The sequence below is a fragment of the Symsagittifera roscoffensis genome, chromosome 2 (genome assembly GCF_963678635.1).
Source record: "Symsagittifera roscoffensis chromosome 2, txSymRosc1.1, whole genome shotgun sequence".
NCBI lineage: Eukaryota > Metazoa > Xenacoelomorpha > Acoela > Convolutidae > Symsagittifera > Symsagittifera roscoffensis.
Window position 1 is genome coordinate 83,382,963 of NC_087063.1, and position 17,429 is coordinate 83,400,391.

Below are 17,429 nucleotides of genomic sequence, written 5' to 3' on the forward strand. Positions count from 1 at the left end.
AACGGGCATGAAATAATAGCCCAATTTTTTAAAGAATAATAAGCATTGTCGTTCTTTAAAGTACCGCTTCGCTGAGTGTTTCTTTGTTATCTTAATTATACTAATGATGATATATGAGCTGCGCGAACAAAGCTAGCCTTGGTGTTTTTTAAGTCATTAGAGCGTCGAAGTTTCAAGATCAGTTGAAGATCTTTTGATTTAATTGTTTTTGTTCTTTATGTGTGTGGTTATTTAGAGCTTGATCGAACTGATTTCCAATCCTTGCCCGGTAACAGAGTGCTATCCAGACATGCATCAGACCAAACCGGAAATGTCTTCACTTCAAACCAGATCCAAGTCGTTCAAAAATCAGGAAGCTGCGAATTACCTCAATCGCAGACGAGTCCGCGACTTCAAAATCTAAGTGTAAATAACAACAAGACACCGAACACGTGGTGTGTTGTTTTGACATTTGTCTGTCTTTTTGCCTTGCTTCTGCCTACTGCCGTAACTGAAGATCAGTTAGCCAATAAATGCACATCATCAAATCCAGAGGAAGGCTCAAATTTCCAGATGTTTTCAACGGGACAAACTTCTTCAGTTGGGTTCATGCACATGATAGTTCCTTCGTTTTTTCATATTTCTGTCAACCAGAAACTGATTGCTGCATTTACTCTTGGTCTTCTTACAATGGCGATGTTGCAGAATGCATAGATTAAAATCTATCTGATTGAACTGAATGAAATTACATAACTGTATGGAATTTATTCTTTACTTGTTTCAAATGTGCAGTATCTTCAATCGAAAATAAATCAGAGGATGGCATTGTTAGATAGTCTAGAATTTAAATTATATTGACCATAAGAAAAAAAATAGGCTGCAGAGTTCTTCAGAATGTTTTGAACTGTCGAGAGTCTAACTGACTTAAGCTTCTATCAAGTATTTGTTGCTATCTCTCTGAATAATTATTGTTGATAGTTAGTTTAGTAATTTCAAAAAGTAATTGATATGTATGTTACGCAGTTTTATCTCATTTTGTCTTTGATTTAAGCTAGCTAGCTTTTTAAAATTAGTTTGTACAAATTTCTCGAATTTACTTCATTTTTTCCTGATGTTTTCCGCAGTGTAATTGATTACAATTTCAATTAGCAAGGTTATCGCAACCGTGTCCTAGACTTTCGCCATTGAAATTTTTTTGCAGAATTTATTAATTTACTTAATTGAAAATTTGGGTTATGGTGCGATAATATATATTCTTATAATTGGCCTTTTTTCTTATATGATTCCCTCGCGCCTGTGTTTTGAGTTTGTTGAATGACCTTTCATAATTTCGAAGTGTGATAGAGAACTGAAATATATGAGTTTTTTTTGAAAAACAGTAAACCTTGTGGTTTTTCACAAAGTGTTTTTTCAAGTTTCATATTCTGTGGCATATATTTTTTCCAAGTTGTTGTTTTTGGGTATAAAGATCGCTCGTTGATATATAATTTAAGCAAGAATATCATCCAATGAAATTTAACAGAAATTAGATTTATAAAATATCGAAGGATTTCCTGCTATTTTTTGAGAAAAGTTTCTGAGTTTTTAAAACTGTTCTGGTACTTATCCATGATATTGTCTAAGTTGTGAAAAATATTTGAATTCCTATAATTGTTCGTTTCTTGAAAATCTGCCTTGAAATAAATTTTCAATTGTTACATTAGCGATGGTAAGTTTCACTTCGCCTCTACGATTAATTAACGAGTTCAGGTCATCGCGGGAGCAATTTACTTCTGCAAAGAACAGGTTAGGTTTTTCCCATGTACTTTTTAAAATATTCATCGGTTTGCGACATACATTTATTCGTATATTGATTGTAATTATTGGGCTCCACTTTTCGAACACTTTCGTCGCTTTGGATCCTTTACTTCGTCAAAGAAATAAATTCTGTTGGTATTTGAATTTTATGGCCATCATTACTGAATTGTATTTTCAACTGTTCATTATCAGTCAAGAAAACGTCAAAAATGTAACATGCTCAAATACTACAATAAGCAAACGTGATATAAATTATATCTTACATGAAAAAAGCATGTTTTATTTTCAAAATCTGCTTTGAACGTAACTTGAAGAAAGCAAGTTAATTTTTACTGTATCTACTTCAATGTGAACTGATTGTTTAAACTAAGTAGCTTTATCTTTGATAGACCTGTATTAAGTTCGCTTGAAAATGGCACTCGACCGGAACGAGTCAAAGAAACTTCGATTGGAAGAAAATATCCCTGAGCCCATTTCTCCTATCGTATCTTACGGATCTGTCGTTCTTTTTAGCTTGCTTCTCATTTTAGCAGGAATGAATATTTCCAGCGTCGCGCCATTTTTCCCGACAGAAGCTCGCGAAAGAAATATTTCTGTACCGACAACTGGAATTATTGTCGCAAGTCTTCAAATATCACAAGGATTTTTCGGCTTTCTGTTTTTGTTCACAGTGTCCGACAAGCAAAAAATTTGGTTCGCATATGTCGGGTTTGTACTGTCGGGGTTAATGTGTGTTATTTTTAGTTTGTCTTACCATTTCAACTCCAAACATTTGTTTGTTTTGTGGTGTTCTGTGACGCGTATTCTAATTGGGATGGGAGGTGCATGTAAATGGGCTACAAGTGCACCTATTCTCATACCTCTTTTCCCAAATAAAGCCGGAATCATTTTTAGCACACTCGAGGTATCCGCTAATTTTGGACTCATGATTGGACCCCCTCTTAGCAGCTGGCTTTACTCGCTAGGGGGCTACAAGTTTCCTTTCATTGTCATGGGAGCTACTGAATTATTCGTCGGTTTTCTATGCTTTGTAGCAACTCGGTCGCTACAGAATCGACTGCCTAGGCAATCTTCTCAGCAGAGACAAGAAACGGAGTTCAGTCTGAAACCAGCATTGCGGTTTTTATCCCTGCCAGGCGTGTGGGCGATCACGCTTCCTTTTATGGTTGTTTTGGCCCAGTTGGGATTTTTGTCAGTGACGTTGGCGCCTCATTTGCTCGACACTTTTAACATCGATGGAACTAAATCGGGAACAATTTTTCTAATTCACGCGAGTATGTCGACCTTGACTTGTTTTTTATATGGCTACTTACTTGACAAGGGATATGCGAAAATAACGTTTTTCATCTGTCTAGCTCTGACGTCCCTGGGATATTTCGTTTTGGCGTTGCCCTTCGTCGGATTTGATCACCCCAAGTTAACATTATACGCAGGTATGTTGATGGATCTCATTCAATACATTATCCCCCTATGGTACCTTTAAAGAATAGCCACCCTCTTTTGAAGGTTTAATTCAGCGGTTAAGCTCATTGGAAGATTTTACTTAGTAACGAATTTCCCACTGCCGTGATGAGGATGTAGGGTATATAAGCTTATTTCCAATTTTTTGTTAATCAAATTTTCCTCATGGCAAAATCTCGAGTTAAATTTGTCGGTGTCCTGATTTCAAAAGCGAAGAGTCACGGTGGTTGATGATAGTTTTTGGTTAAGTTTTGATTACTCACTACTTGTTACACCGAAGACTTTAGTCAAGGTGTTATGGTATCGTGTAACGGGGTTTTTTTTTTAATGTTGTCTGTTGTCAAGTGTCGACAAATAACGTCCACAGTTATCAATTATCATGTGGGCTGGACTATATCGCGCTATGTCACGTGATTGCGTATGTTTGTTTCTTTATTTGTTCATCTTTATTTATTTAATTATCTGTTCTTCTATTTATTTAATTATGTTTAGTTTGCTTATATTTTTTTATAATTTATGTATGTACATATTTATTTTTGTTTATTTTTATCACGTGTTTTGTTTATTTATTTAATTATTCTTTCTTTCATTTAGTTTTGCTTTTATTATTTCTGCGTGTGTATTTATTTAATTTATTTATTTTCATTTATTTATATTATGGGTCTGTTTGTTTGGTTATTTGTTCATATATATTTTTTCATGTCTATTTAATTATTTGTACATTTCACTTTTGCTTTTATTTATTTATTTATTTATTTATTTATGTATTTATTTATGTATTTATTTATTTATTTATGTATTGATTTATTTTTTTATTGCTTATTTATTTATCAGGTGTGTTTTGTTTATTTGTTGATATTTATTTCTATATTTATTTAATTATTCTTTCTTTCATTTAGTTTTGCTTTTATTATTTATGTATGTGTATTTATTTCATTTATTTATTTTCATTTATTCATATTATGGGTCTGTTTGTTTGGTTATTTGTTCATATATATTTTTTCATGTCTATTTAATTATTTGTACATTTCACTTTTGCTTTTATTTATTTATTTATGTATTTATTTATGTATTTATTTATGTATTTATTTATTTATTTATGTATTGATTTATTTTTTTATTGCTTATTTATTTATCAGGTGTGTTTTGTTTATTTGTTGATATTTATTTCTATATTTATTTAATTATTCTTTCTTTCATTTAGTTTTGCTTTTATTATTTATGTATGTGTATTTATTTAATTCATTTACTTTCATTTATTTATATTATGGGTCTGTTTGTTTGGTTAGTTGTTCATGAGATATATACTTTTTCATGTTAATTTAATTATTTGTACATTTCAGTTTTGCGTTTATTTATTTAATTATTTATTTATTTATTTATGTATGTATTTATTTATTTATGTATTGATTTATTTTTATATTGTTTATTTATTTATCAGGTGTGTTTTGTTTATTCGTTGATATTTATTGCTATATTTATTTAATTATTTTCTTTCATTTAGTTTTGCTTTTATTTATTATTCATGTATGTATTTATTTATTCATTTATTTATTTATGTTTATTTATTTTTGGTTTGTTCGTTCATTTGTTGGTTTGATCGTTCAGTTTTTCTATTTCAACTGCTGTGTATACTTGTATTAGGTACACTGTAGTTTCAATCAACTGATCTGTGTATACTTGTATTAGGTACACAGTTTCTTTAGTTTAACTGATCTGTGTATACTTGTAATAGGTACACTGTAGTTTCAATTAACTGGTCTGTGTATACTTGTATTAGGTACACAGTTTTTCTATTTCAGCTGCTGTGTATACTTGTATTAGGTAAACTGTAGTTTCAATCAACTGGTCACAGTTTTTCTATTTCAGCTGCTGTGTATACTTGTATTAGGTACACTGTAGTTTCAATCAACTGGTCTGTGTATACTTGTATTAGGTACACTGTAGTTTCAATCAACTGCTGGTCTGTGTATACTTGTATTAGGTACACAATTTATTTAGTTCAATTGATCTGTGTATACTTGTATTAGGTACACTGTAGTTTCAATCAACTGGTCTGTGTATACTTGCATTAGGTACACAGTTTTTCTATTTCAACTGCTGTGTATACTTGTATTAGGTACACTGTAGTTTCATTCAACTGATCTGTGTATACTTGTATTAGATACACAGTTTTTCTATTTCAACTGCTGTGTATACTTGTATTAGGTACACTGTAGTTTCAATCAACTGGTCTGTGTATACTTGTATTAGGTACACAATTTCTTTAGTTTAACTAATCTGTGTATATATTTATTTTTAACTCGTGCTCTGCGATGATGACAACAACGGAAATGCATAACTGGTTACGAATTTTGGCTCACTATCTATAACTTTCATGACTGTTGATGTAACATTATCTTTACAAGACATATTTATTTGTGATATTCCCTTGTTTCAAAATGCATTTGCCAACAATATATCGTAAGAGAACAAAAGTGAATCATTCTTCTGGAAACATCTATAATTTACAAGGGAACATTCCAACTGCGCATATGAAGGTTCATGAAGCTGTTGTTGTAATCTGATTGTTATTAATGTTTTACGTGCGTTCAATACTGACTATTGAGAAATATTCGCCATTTTTTGTTATTATAATGTTGGCAAACCATTCTGTCAAAGCCAAGTACGTGTTAAGCGCCCTTTTTTATTAATTTTTAACAAGACTGATTATTTTATAAACGCTGACAAATTTTTAATTACTGTAATATTGTTGCATTTATTTCTGAGCGAATGTTCGTTATCATAGCCCACGTCTGAGCAGAGCGATGTTATTATTTATATTGGTTTTCACAAATATATTTTTGCAATGTAGTTTTTTCCGTAGTTCAAATTTATTGTAATGGTTTCTATAACACAATGATGGTGATATAATTTTTTTTTCAGAAATGACGTCCACTGTTTTGTTTGGCGATTCTATGTTTAAAGGATTTAACGAATACCTTATCAGACTTTCCGATACGTCGGTTATAGTGAAATCTGGACTGAAAGTCAGTACCATCAATGACACTCATGTCGAAGAGATAAAAGCCTTGAAACCAGCTCGCGTTATTCTTGCTGTTGGTGCAAACGACATGTGTCCCCGCCAACAAGATATTGTGTTACAACCAAGCATTGCCCATACCGATGCTTCTCTCGCGAGCTTGGCAAAGGCCACACTTGCTATGTTGATTATGTCACTTGCTTCTCCTCTTCGCGATGCTGGCTTTGAAGTCCTGCTCCTTTGGTAACATTTTCATAAAATGACTAATTCAGTAATAATAATAATGTACATTGTTCATCAGGTATCGGTTTTGCTGTTTTTTTAATGAAGTTTAGAGAAAAAATAAACTACATTGTATTTTTAGTCCAATTGTTCGCAAGGACTTTTACCGTGAAATCCGCGCGTTGGATACAGCCATCAAGTCTTCAGATTGGTCATTTATTCCCGTTGGACTATTGCGCTACACACATTTATCTACCGATGGTGTTCATTTGTCGCAAATGGGCTGCCTGAATTTGGCGAAATTAATTTGTGAGAGAGTATCCTTAACTCTTTTGACATCTGCCGTGGTAAATACTTTTTGTCTATTCTATTTTTTTTTCTGTTGTATTCCACTGAGCACTTAAATGTCATAATTTTATTTTTTGCAGCCGTTTACTATCAGCTCATCTTCAGTGTTTGGCGTCTCTCAATTTTCCCTTGACGTTTGCAATAAATCTGTTTTGAGCATAGCTGATTCCCTCTTTGCAGAGCTTTACAAATCATACAAACAGGAATCTTGGACACATGTCAACGGGCGCTCTGTCAAGTGGATTTCAGAGGTTCCATACTCATATGGAAGCGTTCGCCACCCGCCCAACAACTCTTGGTCACCACAGTTGTTGTTGTTAAAGACCTTGTTGGAGAAAGAACTCAAAGTTTCCTTCAACAGTGTCCTCATCAACATTTATTGTTCCCTCGAAGAGGTAATATCACAAAATACCGTCATAACAATTAGATAACATAGAAAATGTACTTTGCCTATCAGTATTTTTAGGGAGTTGGATTTCACGCTGACAACGAACGTGGTATTCCTGATTATCCAACCATTGCCAGCGTATCCCTTGGAGCCACCCGACGCTTTGCAATGAAAAGAAACGGGACCACGCGCTCTGAAGTTTCTGTTTTGTTGCCACATGGTAGCGTTTTTACCATGCTCGGAGCTTGCCAGAAAGACTGGAAGCACAGCATCTTGAGAGGATCCACTGCACCCGATGGATCGTTTGAGAAATGGAACGGCGTCCGTTTAAATTTGACGTTCCGTAATCAGTTTGACGCTGAACGTTGAAGTTTTATGTCATTTTTATTACTTGCCGGTTTTTGAAGGTTGAATTTGAACTTGATTTCGTGGAATACTTAACTGATATCTTTACCTGATTGAAGTTTTGTTCATGAATACCAACATTGGTACATTTTTCAGATCTGTGTCATGTCTTTGCAAGTATTTTTTTGTTTTTTGGATTTGTTTTTCGGATTGTTTTACTGCTACATACTGTCAATTCTGAGACTGCTTCACAATTTCTCAATATAATAAGACTAATAGCTTTTTTTCATTTTAGCTCTTTCTTGTAAGTATATGTGTAAGTACGATTTTTAGTTATTCCGGAGACCCATATGAGTCTACATGCCAATTTATACGATTGGCCGATTGAAACGACAGGAGGCGTTTTGCTACACATACAAACACAATCTTTTGTATTTTATTATAGCTATAGAAATTGATCTACAATGCGTAAGTACGACATTTAGTTCTACGATTGTTATTTCAGGTCCTTTGTCAATATTTCAGGCTCTTTGTCAATATAGCAAAATTTTGGTGTATATATGTGTTAGTAAGATTTTTAGTTCTACAACGTTTATTCAGGCTCTTTGTCGATATAGCAAAATATTGGTGTATACATGTGTTAGTACGATTTTAGCTCTAGAATTGTTATTTCAGGCTCTTCGTCAATATAGCAATATTTTAGCGTATACATGTGTTAGTACCATTTTTAGTTCTCGAACTGTTATTTTATGATCTATGTCAATATATCAAAATTTTAGTGTATACATGTGTTATTACGATTTTTAGTTCTCGAACTGTTATTTCATGATCTTTGTCAATATATCAAAATTTTATTGTATACATGTGTTAGTACCATTTTTAGTTCTCGAACTGTTATTCCATGATCTTTGTCAATATAGCAAAATTTTGGTGTATACATGTGTTAGTACGATTTTTAGCTCTAGAACTGTTATTCCATGATCTTTGTCAATATAGCAAAAATTTGACGTATACATGTGTTAGTACGATTTTTAGCTCTCGAACTGTTATTTCATGATCTTTGCCAATATAGCAAAATTTTGGTGTATACATGTGTTCGTACGATTTTTAGCTCACGAACTGTTATTTCAGGCTCTTTGTCAATATAGTAAAATTTTGGTGTATACATGTGTTAGTACGATTTTTAGTTCTAGAAGTGTTATTTTATGATCTTCGTTGATATATCAAAAATTTAACCTATACATGTGTTAGTACGATTTTTAGTTCTAGAACTGTTATTTCAGGCTCTTTCTCGATATAGCAAAATTTTGGTGTATACATGTATTAGTACGATTTTTTGTTCTAGAACTGTTATTCTTCAATTATTAGTTGTTCAAGTTGTTTGGTTTTTGCTTCAGTTTCTATGCCTTCGGTGTATTGCGCGTAGCGCCTATGTTTTAGAAGTTGGAAAGTTGAGATTTTCATTATTTTGTTTCTTTTTCAACTTCTTATGTTCGTGTTGTAGAGCAAATGGTGAGAAGCTTCGCTTCGCCCCTGTGTAATTTATAACCTAACTTTTTTTTTGAAAAAAAGTTATAACAGGGTTGTGTGAAAGTCAGAGAAGATTTTCAACTTCTAATTTCGAAAGTTGAATTTTAATATCAGGCTTCTTAGCGAAATAATAGTTTTATTTATCGATTTGGTTTTCTCAATTTTGGTTCGGTTTATCAGAAAATTGTCGATCATAAATTAATCTAGAATTTTCAAGAGCTTTAAGGCCATATTTTTTCTTAGAAGTTCGAAAGTTGAGTTTTTCATTATTTTGCTTTTTTCATTTGCGTTCACTCATTCGTTTCTGGTTGTCTGTTGGCTATGTTATTTTGCTTATTCATTACCTCTTTAAATCAAATTTTTGTATTGGACTTTCAAATAATTAGAGATAAAAAATATCATTCTCAAACAAAGGCGGATTTAGGGGGCCCTCAGGGGTTCGACCCCCTCACTTATCAAAAGGTCCCCACTGTATAATTATTTTATGACATCAATTTTCGTCGACAAACCCAAAGTTTTTGGCTTCTTGAAATTGTGCTCGTTTTTCGGAAATTTTGTGACTTTTGGAAACTCTTTGGTCGACCCAATATTTTTCGCCTTAGTTTCCGCTCGGACATTATTTCTCAATATTTGTTAAGGTCATTTATGAATACCATATGAAACGAAATTTTTAATTTTATGGCAAATGTTGCGAAACTCCACTTCAGCAAAGTAAGACGCGGAGCTTTTAGCCTAACATGAAGGGTATTTTTTAAGAGTTCCCAGCTCATAGTGCTAGTTTTGTCAAAAGAGTACACAATGTGCTGGTTTTTATTAATATTTAAAGTTATTATGATGATAGTAGTTGCTAATCGAAACAATACTTTGAAAGTAAAGTAGTCGTTTTTAACCTTTATAGGGGTGCTAGACTTTTTTGCCGTAAATAACTTCGTTCACAGAATTCGCACGTGAAAACGTTACACATGTTTTACTTGCTTTATTGTAAATTAAAATTCAGTGAGTATTTGGCGTAGTTGTAACACCCTTGCTTGAGAGGACATATTCCTGAACAAAGCCGAAAAACATTCAAAAACTGTTGTTTTTACACTGAAAGATTAAGGCTATTTTGAACTAGCGTCTGTTTGCTCATTTTCGTTGTCTTAGTTTCCGCTGAAAGGACTTTTTTTTGAAGGTCTGCAACCTTTATTCAATATTCTGTAGCATCCTTGTTACACTGGCGAGCTTGCGAGCGACGTGTGTTAGTACGAACTATTTTTCTCTATGCTAACTAAAAAAAAGTGTTTGTTAAAAGTGTTCTTATATTCGATGATACTCTTGCTATAAAAACGATCTGTAGCATTGGAAATTTCTTAGCATCTATTCTCTGCTTTATTTCTGGCTAGTGTTTAAGATTTATTAAGCGTCCGTGGCTGAGTGGTTAGTGTGTGAGTCTCATAATCTCTAAGAGCGCAGAGCGAACCCGAGAAGTAGCCGAATTTTTACTAATTCGAGGCTTCTTTCTACTTGTTCTTATTGCATTTTATGGAGCTGCTTTTGTCGTGTTCTGTGTAAAATTTTCAATGGTACAGTTAATTGCGTATATGAATTTGTTTTGCAGTTTTTATAAGTTTTTGACACAACGATTTTTTGAATGTTATTTAAAAAAATTTTGGTTTGCCTTTTCATTTGCTTTTAATCATAATTATTCATTTTTGCATCGCAAGTGGTGCGAAGCTTCGCCTCTGTGTTTAACTGCCTTTAAGTTCATTAAAGCTTTTCAGCTATCTGATGTTTTGTTAATTTTAAACTTCTATTTGACGGGTCAGTTTCAATAGCTATATTACAAAACATTGCTAAGTATTACCAATGCGTTTAAATAATTGAACTTTATATATTTGAATTCATGGTCTCAAATGCATTTTCAAAAAGATAAGCATTAAGTGTAAAAAATCCAAGAAGATTTTTTTATATCATCCGAAAGGTTTTTTGTTCATAAATTTCCAAAGATGTTTTACTTGTGGTTTTAACAGCACTAGATAAAATTCATACGAGATTTATCTAGTGCTGTTAACGCATCAGCGGATGTTTAATCAGTCTTAGACATTGTTCCGAATTGAACAGAGGCATGCTAATCGTTCTGATAAATACGTTACTAAATGCTAACTATATGACTTTGTACTTCAAATGGCATGTGGGGGATGTTTTCCAAAGAAAAATTCAATTGTTTTAAAATTCGTCATATGAAAATGTTTCATTTTTTTTTAATAATCGCTACTCCATAAACCTTAAAAGGGATCTTTTCCCTTTCCACCCCATCTGCTAACTTCTGCAAGTAAGTTTGTTGATCATTTTGTCCAATTGTTAAAAAAAATTGCTTGCAGACTGATTAGGCCATGACAAACATATTTGGTCTTCATAATCAACCTCGTAAAACCACTCATTACACAAAAAACTGATGCTCTGGTGAAGCGGAAGAGGGAGGCGAGAGGAGGGTGAGGGGGAGGGGGATTTCAGGCGGAACATTTAGGTATTCGACCTGATACGAGCAGTCTTTCAAATTTATTAGTTATTGTAATTAAGCGTGATTGTGTATATTCCTTGTTTAGGACTATCAATTCTTGGCGTTTCCTCAAACGGCGGATACCTTCCATGTTTTTTTCTCTTCTCCGAAGTCGGGAAACGAAACAAATTTGCAGCAGAAGAAAGTTTAAGGATTTGTATTTTCACGTGGATTACTGCCTCTTATTCCATCGCCATAGTCATTGGGCAATATTTAGTGGGGGGACTATTTTTCTCCTGCTTCAATTTCTACCAGTCCAGCTTGCTACTGTCAGGAGTAACGTTTCTGCTGGCAACTGTTGCCGGAATTTATGTCGCCATTTCAGATGCAAATTACAAGGGAGAATACAAACCTCTCTGATGTTATTACACTTGCGAGAACAAGGGACTTGTAATCGGGAACTAGACTTCTTTTCCCGTAAACAACTTCTCTTACAAGTTTAGCTACACGTATTTCTTAGATTGCTCATAAATCACCTACTGCACGTATTTCTTACATTGTACAAGCCCACTTGCTCAAGATCAATTAAAACTACTCTTCAGATCATTTTAGTTAATAATTAATTTTTCAAATGTTTATTGAAAAAATGTTTTCTTTTTAGGATTTGTTGTCTGTTGGATCATTTCTGTCGGTTCATTTTCCGTTTTTTTTTCAAATGCATTTTCTATTATGTGGTATGCTTTTCACGCAGTTTTTTTTCCAATGCTTGGATTTTTTTCATTCGAACAGTTTTTTCTATAACTGAAAATTTTCTGTAGTTAGTAAATTTAGCAACTCTGATTTCAAAGATTTATTCATTTTTTTGGTTAAACGGGCTTAGCTTATGTTATATCGGTGTGTTCAACGCATATTGTGTAGGTTCAAGGGGATTTTTTAAATTCTTTTCAGGAGGGATGGACTATAAAAAAAATCGAGTATTGAAGTTTGATAGCTCTAAATTTTTGATGACTACAATGATTCTAAATGCTGATTTTTTAAGACTACAATTTATGATTCTCGATGCTTGTTAGGGCCTTTTATGAAGATCATCCGAGACAAAGGTAAGAACGTTTTTTAAGATGGTGTCTTTTTCGACTTATCTATACTATATTTAAATGCTAGTGACAGCTATCTCCCATGTTTAAGCATAATAATTTTGCATGTTTAACGAAAGAATTTTTTCATGTTTAAGCTATATCATATATTGAAATGCTTAAGAAATTTTTTCATTTAGTTTTCGGCAAGGTCGTTAATTTTTCAGTAAATTTTTTCGAGGCCAAATTAAGTCTGTCTGTCTGTCTATCTGTATACCTGCTTTTTTAAATTAATTTGGTTGTCTGTCTAGCCGTCTCCTAATTTTTTTAACTTTCTCCTGTCAAATCTATTATCTATGATATATTTAAATGCGGGCTTCACTTTCTCGCCATGATTAAGCTTTTTCAACTTATTTTTTGCATCTTTAACAAAAACAATTTTTTCACGCTTAAGCTATATCGTATTTTGCAATGGTTAAGTTTTTTTTTCAATTTTCCAGTTAAAATTCAGTTTTTATTTCATCAAGTTTGTAATTAGCAACCCAATACTTGGATGTTGTAGTTTTCGAGATATGACCTTTTTTATGATTTTTTCAAAATTTTTTCAAAAACTTAGATTTTAAAAAATTTCAAAACGTTGAAGATCTCAGTCCTGATTTTGGATTTTGTTAGGGTACTCTCAGGGGTTGCGAATCTTGCCTCTAATTATGGCTGCTCAAATCCTTGTAGTTTTCGAGATATGACGTTTTTTTTAGGATTTGAAAAAAAAATTCAGAAAACTTAGATATAAAAAAAATTCACAAATTTTGATATTCCCATCTCGGTGGTGAGGCTCTGTCAGGGTACTCCCAGGAGTTGCGATTTTCGCCTCCAAATATGACTGCTCAAATCTTTGTAGTTTTCGAGATATGACGTTTTTTATGATTTTCTCCAAAATTCTCAAAAAAAACATTAGATGTTAAAAAATTCCAAAGCTTTGAAAATCTCAATCCTGTTATTGGAATCTGTGAGGGTACTCTCATGGGGTTGCAAATCTTGGCTCTGAATATGTCTGCTCAAAATCTTGTAGTTCTCGAGATATGACGGTTTTTAAGATTTTCTCAAAATTTTTAGAGAACTTGGGTATAATTTTTTTTATGAAACTTGAAATTACCATCTCTGTAGTGAGGCTCTTTCAGGGTACTCTCAGGAGTTGTGAATTTTGCCTCTTGCAGCTTACCACATATGACTTTTTTGTGATTTAAAAAAAATTAAGAAAATTAAATAAAATTTCTTTTCAAAGTTTGAAATTCCTAACCTGTAGTTGGGGGCTGTCAGAGTAATCTCAGGAGTTGCAGATTCGGCCTCCAATTAATAATGCTCAAATCTTTTTAGTTTAAGAGATACGACGATTTTTGTGATTTTTTTTTGGAATTTTTCAGAAAACTCAAATTACAAAATAGTTCACTAAAGTGAAATTCCCAACCCTGTAGTTGTGTGCTGTCAGAGTACTTTCAAAGATTGCGACTATTGCCATCTAATAAGACTGCTCAAATCTTCGTAGTTTTCAAGATTCGAAATTTTTTCTGGTTTTCAAAACAAAATAAAATACCTATTTTTAGAAAACTTAAGGTGAAGTTTCTCAAATTTTGAATTTCCTAACGTTGTAGTTGGGTACTGTAAGAGTACTCTCAGGAGTTGTAAATCTTGCGTCCAAATGCGACTGCTCAATTGCTTTTAGCTTCCCAGAAGTGACGTTTCTTAGTTCATTTTAAATTTTTCGAAGAACTTATATAAAACTTCACAGAATTTTATGGTTCTTCAAAATTTGTATAAAAAACTTGAATAAAATTTTTGCAAAATTTGTAATTACGAACTATGTAATTGGGTGCTGTCAAAGCACACTCAAAGAATGCAGATCTTATTTCCCATATATGCGGTTTATCATGAGTACCGGAGGTGCGTTTTACGCTAGTTTCAATTAATTTTTTCAGCTTTATTTTAAAAAAAGACATCGATTTCCTTCTTTACAATATCGTAAGAGGCAATGTTTTGATTGTATCGCAAGTGATGCGAAGCCCCGCTTCGCCTATGTTTTAACTAATGTTTAAACAGTTTTTAGTATATTCAAATTTGTTTATAGTTAGTAAATTTACGAACTCGGAACTGATTTTTTTTTCGTTTAAGCGATTTCGGCTGATGTTATATCGGATTATTCAATTTATGATGCCTGGTTTTCAGGCTGTGTTCATTGTTTGTTGGCATTTTTGCTTTTTTAAATATCTGGTTAACGTTTGCTTTCTAGCATTATATTTCTGTTTTTGGTTTATCGATGACTAGTTACTGCTTGATAAAATACATAATATGAAAGTGTATGTAGGAGACGCTTGTGGGAATTTTTGCATTTTTCACAAAATTTTCATTTTTTTTTCGAGGTTTAGTTAACCGATTTTCAAAAAAATATATAATCATTGGATGGACCGGCTACTCCCCTGTGGTTAGTTAGTCAGCTTGTCTCTTCTTTAACTCACTGGGTGTTTGACGCCCTTCAAAAATTTCTGTGGGAGGGAACTTTAAACCGATTTTTTAATTTTTTTTCTCGTAAACTATGTTGACGAACCTGATATTAAGGATTCAATGAGAAGAATTGTTTTGGGAATAACAAGTTGCTTCACCCTTTTTTGATAGAAAAACAAATTTTTGCTTTAAAAATCGTGCCAATTTTTTCATTTTGACCGTTTTTTGAAGAGTTTCCCTTTTTCGAAAACGCCTGCCAAATCTGAGGTTCAGGTTTTAATTGGAAGAGCAGATTGTGAGAATTCGCTGCACAACTGGTGCCGCCCTAACAACTGGCGAAAGAGTAATCGCCTTGAAAATAAACAATTTTTGAAATTGTGCTCGTTTTTTTGGAAATTCTGTGACTTTTGGAAACTTTTGGTCGACCCAATATTTTTCGCCTTAGCTTCCGCTCGGTCATTGGTTCTCAATATTTGTTCAGGTCGTTTATGAATACCATATGAAACGAAATTTTTAATTTTATGGCAAGTATTGCGAAACTCCGCTTCATCTCTTTGTTTAATTTTCAAATGCCTTGCATTTTTACCTGGAATGAATTTCTATCGAGACATCTGATTTTTTAAAATATTTTGTTAGAACTTATTTTCAACATTTTAACTTTTATCATTTAACATTTTTTCGATTTCAGTTTCTTGTGTTTGTGTTGTAGAGCAAAGGGTGCGGAGCTTCGATTTGACCCTATGAAAATTATCACTTATTTATAACTGTGTAAATTATAACCTAATTTTTAATTAAAAGAATCTTACAGGGTTGTGGGAAAGTCACAAAGAAGATTTTCGTCTTCAAACTTCTAAAGTTGAATTTTAATGTCAAGCTTCTCAGCGAAATATATTTTTTTGATCGATCTGATTTTCTCAAATTCGGTTCGGCTTATCAATAAAGTGTCGATCATAAAAATTATTCAAGAAATATCAAGAGGTTTAAGGCCATATTTTTTTCTTAGAAGTTCGAAAGTTGAGATTTTCTTTGTTTTGTTTCTTTTTACCTGCGTTCACTGGTACTTCTCTGGTTGTATGTAAGCTATGTTTTTTCTTTAGCCGGTACCTTTGATAATCAAATTTTTGTATTGGACTTTCAAATAATTTGAGATAAAAAATATCATTCTCAAACAGGGGCGGATTTAGGAGGCCCTCAGGGATTCGACACCCTCAGTAACCAAAAGGTCTCCACTGTGCAATTATTTTCTGACATCAATTTTCATCGACCAACCCAAAGTTTTTGGCTCCTTGATATTGTGCTCGTTTTTATTCGGAAAATTCATGACTTTGGAACCTTTTTGGTCGACCCAATATTTTTCGCCTTAGTTTCCGCCCGGACATTGGTTCTCAATATTTGTTAAGGTCGTTTATGAACACCATCTGAATTGAAATTTTAAATTTTATGGCTAGTGTTGCGAAACTCCGCGTCATCTTTTGTTTCAATTTCAAATGTCATGTATTTTTACCTGGAATGAGTTTCTATCGAGACATCTGAATTTTTTTTATATTTTGTTAAGAAATTAATTTCAACATTTTAATTTTTATCATTTAACAATTTTTTTGACTTCAGTTTCTTATGTTTGTGTTGTAGAGCAAAGAGTACAGAGCTTCGCTTTCCCCCTGTGAAAGTTATTACTTATTTATAACTGTGTTAATTTTAACCTAACTTTTTATAATAAAAAATTCTTACAGGGTTGTGTGAAAGTCATGAAGAAGATTTTCGTCTTCTAACTTCTAAAGTTGAATTTTTATGTCAGGCTTCTCAGCGAAATAAATTTCTTTTGATCGATCTTGTTTTCTCAAATTCGGTTCGGCTTATCAATAAAGTGTCGATCATAAATTTTTCTAGAAATTTCAAGAGCTTTAAGGCCATATTTTTACACCGAAGACTTTAGTCAAGGTGTTATGGTATCGTGTAACGGGTTTTTTTTTAATGTTATCTGTTGTCAAGTGTCGACAAATAACGTCCACAGTTATCAATTATCATGTGGGCTGGACTATATCGCGCTATGTCACGTGATTGCGTATGTTTGTTTCTTTATTTGTTCATCTTTATTTATTTAATTATCTGTTCTTCTATTTATTTAATTATGTTTAGTTTGCTTATATTTATTTATAATTTATGTATGTACATATTTATTTTTGTTTATTTTTATCACGTGTTTTGTTTATTTATTTAATTATTCTTTCTTTCATTTAGTTTTGCTTTTATTATTTCTGCGTGTGTATTTATTTAATTTATTTATTTTCA

The 17,429-nt window shown here is 32.7% G+C and overlaps 2 protein-coding genes across 2 annotated transcripts in view; both read left to right on the forward strand.

Annotated features, from left to right (window-relative positions):
- Positions 1–1,075, forward strand: part of LOC134840025 (motile sperm domain-containing protein 1-like) — a 484,177-nt gene extending 483,102 nt beyond the window's left edge. Inside the window, exon 7 of the mRNA XM_063855651.1 lies at positions 236–1,075. Coding sequence (XP_063711721.1) covers positions 236–693 — 458 coding nt within the window. The 3' untranslated portion in view covers positions 694–1,075. The remainder of the gene's footprint in view (positions 1–235) is intronic.
- Positions 1,076–2,077: 1,002 nt separating this feature from the next.
- Positions 2,078–12,157, forward strand: LOC134839918 (MFS-type transporter SLC18B1-like). Its single transcript, XM_063855545.1, has 2 exons — positions 2,078–3,209; positions 11,678–12,157. The coding sequence occupies exons 1-2, from the start codon at positions 2,189–2,191 to the stop codon at positions 11,989–11,991; spliced, it is 1,335 nt and encodes a 444-aa protein (XP_063711615.1). The 5' UTR covers positions 2,078–2,188; the 3' UTR covers positions 11,992–12,157.
- Positions 12,158–17,429: the final 5,272 nt, after the last annotated feature.